Source organism: Gymnogyps californianus, chromosome 14, assembly GCF_018139145.2.
Source record: "Gymnogyps californianus isolate 813 chromosome 14, ASM1813914v2, whole genome shotgun sequence".
NCBI classification, from domain to species: Eukaryota; Metazoa; Chordata; class Aves; order Accipitriformes; family Cathartidae; genus Gymnogyps; species Gymnogyps californianus.
In genome coordinates, this window is record NC_059484.1 from 19,565,082 (window position 1) to 19,579,316 (window position 14,235).

Consider the following 14,235-nt stretch of genomic DNA (forward strand, 5'->3'; position numbering starts at 1 on the left):
GTCCGTCCACACGAGCATCTGTAAGAAGTGGGAACTTGAAGAAGCCTAGTGTTGCAGGTATCCTGCTGTGAACCAGTAACAGCACCACATGAAGCTATTTATTCTGCTGCATCAACAGGAAAGAAAGGCTCACGTGCTGGACAGCAATAGCTGTCAATGCCACCAGGACATTTTGGACTGGGTGGTTTTGTTGGATTTTTTTTTTTTTTTTTTGAAAGGAACTGTTGGCAAAGTAATCGCTCACTTGGCTCTTCGTTTCCCTTTCCCCTTCTCATGCTAGCGCATGTCATTTGAAGTGACACAGCAGTAACCCCAAACAGGATGCACCCTGCTGCTTGTGGCAGGAGGAGGAGGGGACGGTACAGCACCCAGGGGAAACCTTCAGAAAGGAGAGGCAGCACTGCAGGTCTCAGACAGGACAAAACTAAGAGGAGAACAGAAAAATGGAAGGGAAAGTGAGCTGGACTTTAACTCTTTTCTTCCTCTGTGTGTGTGTGCATGTGTGTAAATACTAGTTCCCAAAGCAAACAACAGGGACAGTGATGATGAGGGAGAACATTACGAGGAGCAGGGAATACCAAGCAGAAAGAATCCTGTAAAATGTATGCATTAAATCACAGTAGCACCATTGAACTGCTTCCAACTACACTTGCACACGTATCTTTGTATCTTTCTGAATACAGGGCAACTCCAAGATGCTACCACTTTATACTCATTACACTCACTTCACACCCAGTGTTTCCAGCCTGACTTATTTTTTGTACTTAGCAGCTGTCATTGTTCATGTTACACCTTCCAAATAAAAGCCCACTGCACCCCTCTCCCCTGCTGCCGCTATGCAGAAGGTGGAGCTAGACCACCTACCAGCCCTGGCCCCTTCCCACCACCAGCAGATACAGAAGCGGTGGTCTCCAGCTGCTCTAGGGCTGCGTGCACTGCACTGATAACCACAGGGAACAATCTTTTTCTTGTCCACAAGACAAGAAAAGTGAAAGAAAATAAAGATTATAGTTTTCACAAGTCTCTCCATCTCTTCTGTTGCCAATATCGTAGCTGATATTTATACAGCACCTATTACCCCCCTAAACCCCAACACAAAAATCTTACAACAATGATTCTGATCTAAGAAGCGAACACGTCTGTCCAGCGTTACATTAAAACAATTCAGGCCTGTCTACACAGTGTACACATACACTGAATTTATCTATCTCACTGCTGGGGGAAACGCAAAAGACCTTCCTACAAAGACAACAGTCAAGCACTCTGCTGCACAAGGTAGGCAGGCTTTTGCTTTATGGTCTTCTGATTACTGTAAGTTTATACAGGTGCACATATGCTCAGAGCCATGACAGCAAATGAAGGCACCTGGGTATATTTTGAAATACACACATATATGTATACAGACACACACACACATATATATATAGGAGACAGAGATCCAAGAGTAGGGTCGGTCTTGCTCTTAGGATCTCTTTTCTTCCAGCATAAATATCCTTTAGCAAAGCTCAAGGCTGCAGCACTGAAAGCCTTCAAACCCCACTGAGTTACGCTGAGGACTTTATAGGACTGGGCCATTTTGTATTTGCCTTCATTTCTAAGTTTCTCTTATTTTTTTAAATTTTATATAGGAACAATCTCTTGTCAAACTCCCTGTTCCCTGTACATTTTGTTTTCCTGTCTTCTCTATCCATACAGATGAGAACAATTGCCATTAGTGAATTTTACTTTATGTTGCATGGTTTTTTTTCCCCAGTGTGGGTGTGGACTAATGTCATCTCCTGAGTGTAATTTAGCTGATTTGTCCTCCTAGCTAGTAACAGAAAAGACGAGTCTTTAAATGAATATATACCAAATCCTGGGGGGGGACGACACAACCCCAAAACCCAAACAAACAAAAAACCTAATACCTAGTGTCTTTCCTTCTGACCCCAATGCGAAAAAAGTCTTACACAACACACAAACACAAGCTATCTAGCAGTTCTGTGAGCATTCTTCAATTGAAAAAGAAAATCTGATGACACATTTTAAAATAGATACTTTCAGACTAACCAAAATAATTCATTTGAAGATAACTGCACATAAGATACTATGAGAAAACCACTAAAATTTAAAGCAAGTAAATTAAAATCAGTCTTATACCAAAGTGATATTTTTGCTTATCTGAAAAAGAAAGTTTGATAAACATTTCTGTTTATATAAAGATATAATTCTGTTACAGTCTCATAAGAATTTATTTTAAGTTGCCTTTTTTTTAATTCTATACTTTTTAATTATGTCTGTTTTGGAAAAAAAGAGGTCATGAGTTCATGATTAGCATCTCTTGTATGACTAGAAAAAACATGTAGTTAAGAAACCAACATGCTCATTTTCACAGCTTCTTAGCCCTCCATGCTGTCAGTAGAACAATTTCCTTTTCTACTAAGAAAGTAGAGTAATTTCCAGTAACTCACAGCAGCTGAAATATGTTTAAGTACTGAAAACCAATCACCTTTTTCTGTCTGACTATCGAAGTTATGTCAGAGTTTGGGCTGCCTTTAAATAGAAACACAGTTAGCAATGTAAGCCAATTCACTGTCCTAACATTTGAGGCATTTCTTTAACTCTGTCTTAGGGGGTAATACTGTTATTTTTCCTGTAGGAACAAGAAAATTCTGGCACACTACTTCCTTAACAGCTTCTCAGATGTTCAGATAATGTCATTCAACTAGAACAAGCTTCTGAGAAGGAGAGCGCGCTCACCTCATGTTTTGCAGCCTGTTCCCTGCACACACAACCACACAGCTTATCATCTGCAACTATTTTTCATTAACACCTGAACTAACATGTTTTTCTACCAATTTCTGATATCAAGTTTCATGAAAAGGAGTAAGCAAACCATTCAGCCAACTCTCCAAATGGCAAGAACATTTTCTAGGTAGGTCTTCACGGGGGGGGGGGCAAAAAAACCCGACAAGAATCTCATTCCTGTTTGATAGTTCACTTCTCAGCTAACTGCTCACACGTGCTTCCTTCTGACTTACCGTCCTCTTTCATAATTACCCCCAAACATGGCAATCTAAGTGCTGAGTCCACAGTCTTTGGAGGCCTGTTTTTTCCTTGGGACAAAGCTGTGCAAGGAATGCATGAGGCAAGAGAAATGTGGGTATGTAGCAGACAGTGTGTTATTTTAGTACTAGCTAGAAAGCAGAATAATTCAGCACAGATTTTGATATTCTGGTATTCACGGTAGTCCAGGACTGGCCTTTCTTGTGGTCACACTATAGCTGTTCCCTGAGCAAACTATGAAGCCACATGTCTACTGTCTTCTTCCAATATGCCCATACTCTGGCTCTCCCCATGTCTCTTCTGACATGCCCACTGGAAAGAGCAACACGACGAGGGGTAGCCAACTCGGAGCTTCACGGGTACTAATGGGCAGGAGGCACCCAACAGCACGTGCAGGATTTTCACTAAAGTTACAGCAACTCAGCTCACTCAGACTTCTGTTCTCGCATTCTCCACCACACACGACTGAAGCTGATCAAAAGGTTTAGAAATTACTAAGATGGCAGCGCAAGACCGAGCGCAGCACTGCATGAGCCACCATTTCCATAGGTACCGAGGCTAAAATAAAAAGCAAAGAAAGCATATAGCAAAGCAACTGCTCCTATGGGCGATGCTCAAACAAACAATATACCTTCTCTCTCTTAAAGTGGAAAATGACACAGGAACTGGGGTCAAGATACTGCTCTGGCTTAAACAGGCACAATGCCAGGACCTAAAGTCAGGGCTGAACTGAGCTCAAAGTTTCTTCATTTATCAACTAAAACAGATGGCAGAGAACTGTAATTTGGCTCCTGTTTCTTTCCAGTTACATATCACACAAACTGAAAGAGTAGAGGGTCTGTGGTACTATTAGAAGTTTTATGTTTTGTTGACATTTTGGCTGGAGCAAGGGAAAGATATTTGAAGACACTGCTAATGAGGCACACGCAGATCTGGAGGAGTATCAAACACTATGAACGCACAGGGCACGAACAGTACCTACATTAAAGGAAATAGGATTGTTTCTGTGATGTATTTTACTCATTTTAGGCCAAAATCACTCCTGACGAAGTTGTGGAAACATCCTGGAGAAGCAGAGCAGGATCAGCAGTGTGTGATGGATCATTTCCACGCTTCAAGATCGCTGCTTTCAGCAAAGGCTGCCGCCCAGGTCTGCGCTCACGGTACAACCGATCACGGAGTATTGTTGGGTTGTTCACTTGTTTAGGCTGAAGGGGGCAGGGGGTGTCTACCGCCAAGCTTGTTGTTACTAAGCGACACTGGCATCACTGCAAAGAGTCCTTCACCTGTACAAAATGGGGGCTTCTTTCAGGGCCATAGTTTCAAAGATAATACATAAAAGCTGGAGGATACCAAGATTATCACCCCAAAAGCATCAGGCAAGACTGTTTAAAATAAAGAGCTTTTACATGTAGTCAAACTTGTTAAGTCCAGAAGTCTAATCACTTGGTAAGGACTATGAAATTACTTTTTCAGAAAGGACAGAAAACTTTGTACAAACACATTGTACTCGTGGATGCATGCTATATGCACACACTGTTAATATTTTGTATGTAGTTTGTGTAGTATTTTGTGCTGCAATTCACATGTTTGAACAAGTTTGTCTGTAGTGTATTGTATTCTGAATAATAGTATCTACAGAAGCTATCGGTTTCAGAAAAGAAAAAGGTCGTACTTCTTACGCAAATGTGCAGAATTACCTCAATTAAAAGCTTCAGTTGAGCACTAAGCAACAGCACAACACGTTTTTGTAAAAATAAATAAATCCTTTTTGATACAAAGACTACATAATAACCGTTCACTCTTCTACAGAGCACAACACATTTGGGTATGTATTTTTAGAAATAAGTGATTAATCCTGCAGAGAGGACTGCCCCTTTTGAATGTAGTAGTTATGGTCACGTTCCTCAGGCACAGCAGAATTGCATGTGTATTTTGTGCAAGTGAGTTTTTTCAAAGGAGTATTTCCCATATATGAATTCTGTTACTACTCAGTGTAAGGTGGAGCAGCTGGTGCATTAGCAAGTCATTTACAGATGAATAAAATTACTTCCTGTTTTTAATGGGCATAAACTTTTTTTTCCTCCAGCAGATATTTTATAGATTAAGGTTCTCTATCTATACCACAAACGCAAATTTTTTCAAGTCTTCAGAGACAAATTCTGCTCTTGGCTGATTCTGGAAGCCCAGCACAACCATGCTGTGGATTTGCTGGTGCAACTGAGCTCTGCATTTTTCCTAACATTACTCACGAACATGTGATCTTGCAGACATTCTGCTCCAGATGTAGCAATAGGAGGGAACACAGCCTCTGAGCATGAAACCACCGTGTGCGCTACTTTCCACTTGTAAAACATGCTTCTAAAGTGGTCACCTCCAGCATTCAGCCAAAATTACAACACAAGTTTCAGGCTCCAAGTCACACTGGACCAGTTTATTCCAGAACAGAAGCCTGAATTCATCCAAGCTGTCACCATGAGCATACGCTAACTCAGAAGTATACACACAGCAAAGGATAAAGCCCTTTGAAAACATAAGGAGGACAATCCATCAGTCAACCAGAGGAGCTGATCACCCCAAGAGAGCAAGGTTTACAACATGAGACATGTAAACACACCTTCAGTCACCAGAAAACGAATGGTGGAATTGTTTCAGAAAAGGAGAAGACCTCACAGTGGACAAACAGGTACATACACCCCATGCTCCTGGCACACCTTCATACCCCTATGACCTCACCTGCAGAACGAGGGGAAAAAACAGTACCCTTAAGTTTGCAGAAACACCTTCTTACAACACTTGCCAGCGTAACCCAAGTGTAAAGAAGCATTTTTACTCTACTATACCTACACATACATTTTCAGACACACAGAAACCATGGCAAGCAGTCAACATACTCTTTCTCCCACAGTGGAGATGACGGGCCAGCTCATCCCGTTTCCACAGAATGGGCATGGGAGCAGGGTCTGTCTCAGGCCCATTGGCTCAAACCCATGGGGAAGAGGACAGCAGACATCCATGCCTTCCAGAGGAGGGAAAATGCCACACTCGCTTGTCTGGCACGTACAATCGGAAATCCAAGAAAAACTCAAAGTAAAATCAAAGGATTCACCTGATCAGCTGGCAAGATCCAAATTAGTACCATGGCCTGAAGGCCTAGCAGGCAGAGATCCCAGTGGTAAAAAGGCACCATGTGATTCGCTCACTCAGCCTCTCCTCAAAAAGATTTATAACTTAGAGGAAGGAGTTGAAAAGCTGGAAGGGGAACCAAGAAAGCGACTGTTCCAAGGGCAGCTTAGCGAAGGAAGAGACCGCAGGCCATCCTCAGACAACCCGTGCCATCCCAGGGGGAGGAAGCGATGTTGCAGGCTGGGAGGAAGCCGAGCGCGCGCTGACGGCACCGACCTCGTGATGCCAAGTTCTCAAGTCACCGCAAGATCCCAACCACCACAGGAGATGCCAGTATGAAAGGCAATAAGGGTGACCCTTAACCTGTGTGTTAGCTCATTTTGTATCTTTACCTCCTTCTGAAAAGGTAGAGGAAAAAACAAGCAGAGGGCTTTTCCACTCCACTGTTCATGTTCCCTGTTCCATGGGCGATGGGAGGAAGCTGAAGCGAAGCGAGGGCTACACAAGGTGCGTTCCCACCAGGGCAGAGGAAAATTTTCCAAGGCACAAAGTCAGGTAGGCACAAGCACCCCAACAGTTTTCAAATTATTTGGTCATTCTCTGTGTTCACATGCACCTAGCACGATGGGGTTACTGATCCAAGTTAATTCATTTGGATCTGACAATAATACCACTAAATAATAATCATCGGCTGGACCGCCGACCCTCTGATTTGGAGCTCCTTCAGCCACTGTACAGAGCCAGCTTGCAGCATTGCCTTATTCAGAGCTAGCATATAATTTTCAAGGACATGCTGGATCTTTTAGCAGCAACACATGCCTACCTGGAGAAGCACTCGGAGACCTACAGAGTGGTGTCAAGGAGGGCTTGGAGAGTGGCCCCTTCAGCAGAAATTGTCAAAACTTTCTCCGTGCTCCAGAGATGCTTACTGGAACCTATTAATTTCTATGTCTCTGCTTCCAAGACGAAAGTTGATTTAAAGCACTGGAAGGTACATAAAAGCTCAGATGACAGGAAATGCATAACAGAATTTGGCAAAAAGAAGTACTTTAGAAAACAGCAATATACTTCAAAATACAGGTCAAAGTCATCATAGCGATAGAGAAAACTGCGCATAAATCAAAGTGAAATATTTATTAAAACTTGCTACACTCAAGCTAATGAATGCAACCAAAAAGCCAAAAACTCTTCCAGAGATATTACAGAAGAGATGGATTTTTTTTTTTATAAAAAACAAAACTTAAGGGACATTAAAGGGCAGAAATGAGCTTAATAAAAACACAAGAACATTTCAGATGTTTAAGAATTTGAACAGTCTTAAAATATTATGGGACAAAAGCTTTTTAAATTCATCAGATAACTGGAAAAGATGAAAAGCTGGAGCTATTTCAAAATGAAGTCCAGCTAAAGCTCTTTTTGAAGATAGACTTTGAGGTGGTGAAATTCCAGGAGTTTTACAACTATTGGTGAAAGACTTGAAGAATGCCAGAGTAAACAAATATCAAAACACACTATTTCATTAATAGCAGGTTTTGGTCAGACTGGCTTGACGCAATGACAGCACTGTTGAGGAACAGCTTAAAAAAGCCTTGTGTGGCGCTGTTAAGGTAATGAATTTGCTAGCTGTATTGCTCACAAGGACTTGGTAAGAGATTTGCTTCCCTGGGCTCAGCCAGGCTGTACACAAAGCTACCTGCTGTTGACAGAAAAGCCTTTGACTGGGTGGAGTGGGATACCTTGTTCGTTGTGGAAGGTTAATTCAATAAGAATTTTGGCAGTGTTTTTGTCAGTTCAATTGTTTAAGCTCTCTCTCAAACCTCAGACCTGATGATACTACAGTGTCCAGACACCGCTGGCTCTGAACTCCTTTGGCATCTCATGAAGCCATACCTTAAATATGGAAAGCAACATGGCAATCTGTGGTGGTTACCCCTGCTCTGAGCACAGGAGGAACAAACACAAAGCAGTCCCTGTAACAATACCACAACATTTACGTCACCAGTGCTAGCCACCTTCAGAAATAATGCGAAAACTTACCAAGAAGTTTTGTGGGTAAAACTCTGACTGGAAAATCAATGTAAAGACAACTTTCATGTTCCTCCTTCACCTTACTCCAGCCTCCACTTTAAAAAGTCCCCAGCTACACGTTGTTAGATGTCTCCGAGTCTCGTCACAGTTTATTTCAAGAAATTAGCTCCTGGTTCAAGAAGCAATTATGCCTTTGTAAGAAAGCATATAGCATTTTTACTGGGCAAGAACAATAGCTCTGCAGAGGAACTGGCTCATGAAGCATCTTTGTATCATGCTACCCATTTCCAACTCTAGGTTTATTGCAATTCCCTTGATGAATCCTGCTGCCAAAAATTATGTGAAAGGAAACAAATCTCAGGATACCATTTAAAGTCACTGCCACGGAGAATATCTGGGCTGATGGGAGATACTTGCCTAGACAGATTTCAGGAAATACTACTTTGCAGCCAGCCTTAGGCCTTTCAAATCTCAGGAACCTGGCAAACTATTCTCTCAATAAAGGAGCAGCACGTATTACAGAAAGACCCCAAGAAAGCACGTTTCCAGGATGACCGAAAATGGCCTCCTCCATAAAGAAAGAAAAGAACGTTTAAAGTCATTTATTCCTGTATCTGCCCACTTGGAAAACTGCACTCGTCCTCAGAAATACCCAGATAACCAAAGCAAACCCCTAAAGGAAGAATGTGCCCAAAGATACTCCACACCGTTGGTAAGACTCGAAACTGGAAGGGGTTCTTTCAAGCTTGAACAATTACCACACAGCTGTACCTCTACAACAGGTGCTTTAACAAGAGCAAAACAGAGTTTGCAAACATTGGTGGAATGCCCCTCGGGGTGAGATGGCTCTTTAAGAGCTCCCTAGATTAAAAAAAGAGACACTGAAACTTCTATTGAGCTGTAGTGTAATAAGAACTTCTAATTAATAATCCCTCTATCCCCCAGCTAGGTGTGGGATGTCTAGAGATACAAGGGAACAAGTATTTGAACTTTATGCATAAGATGGAAAAAAACACTGAGTTTCCCTCCTACATACAACCTCCAAATGTACCAGTCCCATAATTCAGTATTAAAGGACCATCCCTCTCCCTCTGCAATAGGTTAATAGTGCTCCAAGCCCAATTACGATCTCAATGGACGCACTCTCCTGCAAAAACTCTGCTGCAGTCCTTACAGCTGTATTTACCATTGGAAATACTGCCCACATAACAACAAAGAAATAAAGCCTGAGACCTCTCGGTAATTTACTGAGCCCATTTTGAAGAACAAAAAGCTGGTTATCAGTGGTTCAGCAGCTCCCTCTTCTCGAAAGTACTGAAGCAGACCCCTAGAGAAAACCAGAAAAGAAATAGAAGCTCGAAATCGGTATCTGTGGCAGTCAGTAAAGTAAATGTGCAGTGGAATACTTTGTGTGCCCATATAACAAATAGCAGAAATGCGTGGCTTCTTTTGCTTAGTTTAAGGAAGTTTTTGTAAGATTGTTTCCATTTTACCAGGGAGATTGATCAGAAAATTCTGGAGCAGGGTTCATTTAATTGCTATTTAAAAGTGTATAAACATTTTATACACGTACAGCACACAACTCATGTGAGCAGCTTTATGTATTTTTACAACAGGAATACTTTGATTCTAAAATTCTACAAAACAACATACCTGAAATCTCATATTCCTAATTGTAACAGCCCAGGCCTGGGCTGAGCTCTCCTGTCACCAGCAGCCGCCAGTGCCAGATGCTACAACATGGCCAAGAGCTCCTATTTATAGTAAAAGTTACCCTCAGGGAAAATCCACTCATGTGAGTACTATTTGCAGTAGACAGCGGGTGCTCTACACCTTGGAACTTAAGGGTTTGTCTCTTCTCTAGAATACTTGCAGGTGTTTCTGTGTTTCTTGTAAACAGATCTAACCACTAAAATTTTGAATATTCTTGCTCACCATGTGAATGTCGAGCTGTACTGAGAGATTTCAGTCTAAGGGCCAAGCCTGCCAATTGCCCTCGGTTAAACTGAAGAACTAAAATACTAATATGTAGTGGATCTATTGTGATTTCCTAAGGCTTCTTCTGTAAAATAAACTGCTTATATATATTAAAAAAAAAAAATGGCAAACTGGTACATCAGCAAATACTTTACAGTCACTAACTTACTGGTCACATCGCTAGAACTGTTAACCTCTCCAGCACCTAGTTCTGAAGGATTTTACAGTCTGGCGAGACCCAGACTCATAAAATTTCACACCCCCACAGCACAGAAAGAGATTCTGGGCGGGGGGAGGGGGGGGACACGGGGGACGGACACAACCACCAAACCCAAAAAAACCAGCAACTAAACCAAATACATTTCCCCTGAAAAGTATTATTTTATTTTCGAAACAGTGTAAGTTCATATTAAGTAGAATTTATGTCCTGGTAAATTTTCACAATAAACCTGATGGAAATGCAAAATATATTCATAGTCAAAAAAAGAATGAGCATCAAAATCATCCTTGTATGTTCTGCTATACTGATGTCACTGCCAGAGTAGTTGGGCTTTTCTCTCTAAGTACATATTATTCACAAAATACATTAAGAGAATTTATGTATTTTTTTTATGGTTGTTCTACAGTCTCCCCTCAGTAAGAGGGCAAAGCTTTCAAAGTGAAGACAGTCAAAAATAACAGCGCTCAGAATATTTGGAAAATGTTCTGTTATTTAGAATATAAACAGATAATAATATATCAATCCATAAACATAACCTTGCCCCAATGAAATTGATGAGGCTGTTGCCTTCAGGTTTACTGGAACCAAGAACAGTCCAAAAATCCAGAGTGCTTGTTTGCACTCTCTAAAGACCCAGCTGTAATAAATAACGGTCTTTATTTTGTGTATTATCCAAAAGTTTCACCAGTAACTGATAAGACCATACATAGTGAGGATTAACTAAAGACTTATCCCCATTTGGAAAATGAAAGCAGCCATTAGGCAACATGCCTAGAGGGCATCTGTATTAGTCTTCAAAAAATACTACTACTTGGCTCTCCTAAGTAAGCACCGGGTCTCCCAGCCACCCCCAGAGTCTTAGTCAGAAGAACCGTCAGCCTCCTCCTGGGATTTTATACCTGTGCGTCCGCCAAAAAGAAAATAACTGCAAATTCACTAGTTACCGGTTGACAGTTCACATCACAAAGTGAAACAGCAGTACGTAAATGCAGGAGGGTAAGAGCAGACAGAGTGACATATCTTTTTTAAATTTCACATCCAGTTTGGCACAGAACAATGCAGGTGAAGAGGGAAGAAGAGACCTTGCCGAGTAGTCACTCTCGCTCCTTTCAACACAGGCATGATCACCGCATTTCTGCCCCAGGGTCTGCACTGCAGCTGTTGAATTAACCACCAGTCTCTATACAAATCCATCACTAACAAATGTCTTAACAGGGGGGAAAAGGCAAGGCAATTATACAGAGCAGTCCTAGTGCCCCTTCCCCACCAAGGGGTCTCATCCCAGTATTAAGCTGATTTAGAAAATGACACAGACATCATTAAAACATTTTGTCTCTTAAAAAAGATCATTAAAAAAAGGAACCACCTTGGCAGCAAATAGCAGAGAGGTGTGAGAGCAGCTATGATCAGTGTCTTTAAAAGGTGGGTGCTAGCAGTTAAAGCACGGTATTTCAGGTAGTGTCCAGGAGCATGTCCTGACTCTATAAGGACACAAAAAGACCCACCAATGTTCTGCGAAAACCGTGATGCTTAAATTACTGCAGATATACTATTAACCACCTAAATTGCTAAAACGTATCACTGCAGTTAAAAGGAATATCCCACCACATAAAATTAAGCCCATCAGTCAGAGATCTCCCTTCATAGAGCAACCCAAGGGCTGATCATTTGTAGGTAATAAATTTAAAGACAGCGGGTGGGAGGAGAGCTTTACCACACTGTTAGAAGTGTTTCAAGAAGTGCATAACTCTTACTAATGAAGCACATTGTATTTGCATCCAAGTCGCAAACTCTGCACTTTAAAACGATTTTGCAGGTTACCTCTTCACTACGCCAGCCAGGACTGGGACTGCATCGCTTTCGAGCGTAATCGTTATCCACTCGTGGAGCAACGCTTATTTTACAGCCACAAAAACTACCTGTTTCCAAGCTAACCCACCCCCGAGGAGGCCCTGGGTGATTTCTAGGCCCCGGCGCAGAAGCCCGAGAGAAGCCTCTCCCTGCACCAAGTCCCCACGCAGGACAGCAAACCGGAGCCACCACCAAAACCCCACCGAGGGGTTTTGCGACCCCACGGCCCCCCCCGCAGCTCCGGCGGCCCACCCGCCCCGAGTGGGCAGGGGAAGGTCTCCTGGAGAAGGGCTCCCTTTCCTGCCTCCCCATGTTGTGCTTGGCACCCCTCGGCGGATCCAGTTTTGTTGCGGTTAGAGCATGACAAATTTTCACGAGAAACCCTACACCTCTCTTGGCAGCGGCCAAAACTTCACGTTTTCTCCCCCCTTCCTCCACGTTTTCTGAGGTTGCTCCCTGGGGATCGCCAGCCGCTTGCCCGCCTCAAGCGGAATGGCGCCTTTCCCCACTCCCCGACCCGCAGCATCCCCGCAGGGAGCCGCGGGGGGCCGGGGCCCCACACCCGCCCCGGGGGGGGGGGGGGGGGGGGCCACCGCTGATCGCGACCGGGCGAAACCCACAGGAAGGCGGCGACGGGCCGACCTGGGGCTGAGCCCCGCTCCGCACCGGGCTGCCCGGGGGGGGGACCCCGCTGTGAGGGGACCGCCCTGAGGGGAGGGGGTGGCACGGCCCAGCCTGGAGGAGAGGCGGCCCCCGGGAGGGGAGGCAGCCGTGAGGAGGCAGCGCCGCGTCCCCGACGTGGCGGCCTCGGGGGGCTCCCGCCCAGCGCCCGCCTGAGGGGCCCGGACCGGGGCACCTCAGCGCTCCCGGGGCTCCCGCGGCGGGGCGGGGGACGGACCCCGGGGCCAGCGGTACGCGCGAGGCTGAGGAGAGCGGGGGAGCCGCGCCAAGCGGCCCCGCTGCAGGACGGGCGGCTGCCGAGGGGGAAGGAAAGGGGGCTGCGGCCGAGGGGGAAGGGGGCTGCCGCCCGCCCGGCCGCCCTCCTCCGGGGCAGGGCAGGCGGCGGAGGGCGGCAGGGAACTCGGCGCCGAAGTTTGGGGCAGGGGAAGAGTGCGGCCCCGTCCCGGTTACCTGAAGACACAGTCGTCCCGGGCGTCCCTGGCCGGGGAGATGAGCCCGTGCTTCTTGTTGAAGAGCTTCTGGAACAGGGTGGGCGGCATCTTGGGGCGCCGCCGCTGGCCCCCCGCCGCCGAGGCGCTGGGCTCCGCGCAGCGCCGTCCCTTCGCCGCGGCTAATTCCGCCCGCCCGACTCCATTCGGTGTCACAGTCATATGACAGAAATTAGTCACTCGGCGCTGCCAGAAGGGGAGGGCCGGCGGGGCGGGGCGGGACCGGCGGGGCGCTGCGCGGGCCGCTGACTGGCGGCGGCCCCACCTGAGGAGCCGCAGCCGGAGCCCCCGCCGGGGACACCGAGCCCCGCTCCTGCCTGCGGGGCTGCGGCGATAAAAAAAGAAGGGGTTAAGGGGGTTCCCTCCAGCCGCGCCCCCCCCCCCCCCCCCCCCCCGCCTCGGCAGCTCCTGCGGCCGCAGCCAGCAGCGTCGCGGGGCGGGGGGGGGAACCACACACACGCACCGGCTCCCCGCGGTGCCCGGACCGCCGCGGGTCTCCGTCGGGAGCCGGGCCGAGGTATTTCCCCCAGGGGCTGGGCAGCGAGGGGCGGTGATAACCCTCCGTCCTTCCTCGGAAGGAAGTTAAAGACAGAAGCACCAGAAAGGCAAAGAGAGGTCAAGATCTAGGCATCAGATCCTCCTTGCTGCTGCACCCAGCGCTCTCGGGACGTTCCGTGCAGGGGTGCAGCACGGACAGGTGACTTCTTTTACCCCTAAACCTAAAAAATCCAGCTCCTGCCCCCTTTCCTCCTCCCATGTACATGAAGTGATTCTCCCAGAGCGGGAACAGAAATAGCACAGCTCAGATGTACTCAATTC

The 14,235-nt window shown here is 45.6% G+C and overlaps 1 protein-coding gene across 3 annotated transcripts in view; it reads right to left on the reverse strand.

Moving 5' to 3' along the window:
- The window catches only part of FNIP1 (folliculin interacting protein 1), a 67,961-nt gene extending 54,478 nt beyond the window's left edge, over window positions 1–13,483 (reverse strand). For all 3 annotated transcript variants that reach the window (XM_050905359.1, XM_050905358.1, XM_050905357.1), the window contains exon 1: window positions 13,379–13,483. In XM_050905359.1, coding sequence (XP_050761316.1) covers window positions 13,379–13,467 — 89 coding nt within the window. In that variant the 5' untranslated portion in view covers window positions 13,468–13,483. The remainder of the gene's footprint in view (window positions 1–13,378) is intronic.
- Window positions 13,484–14,235: the final 752 nt, after the last annotated feature.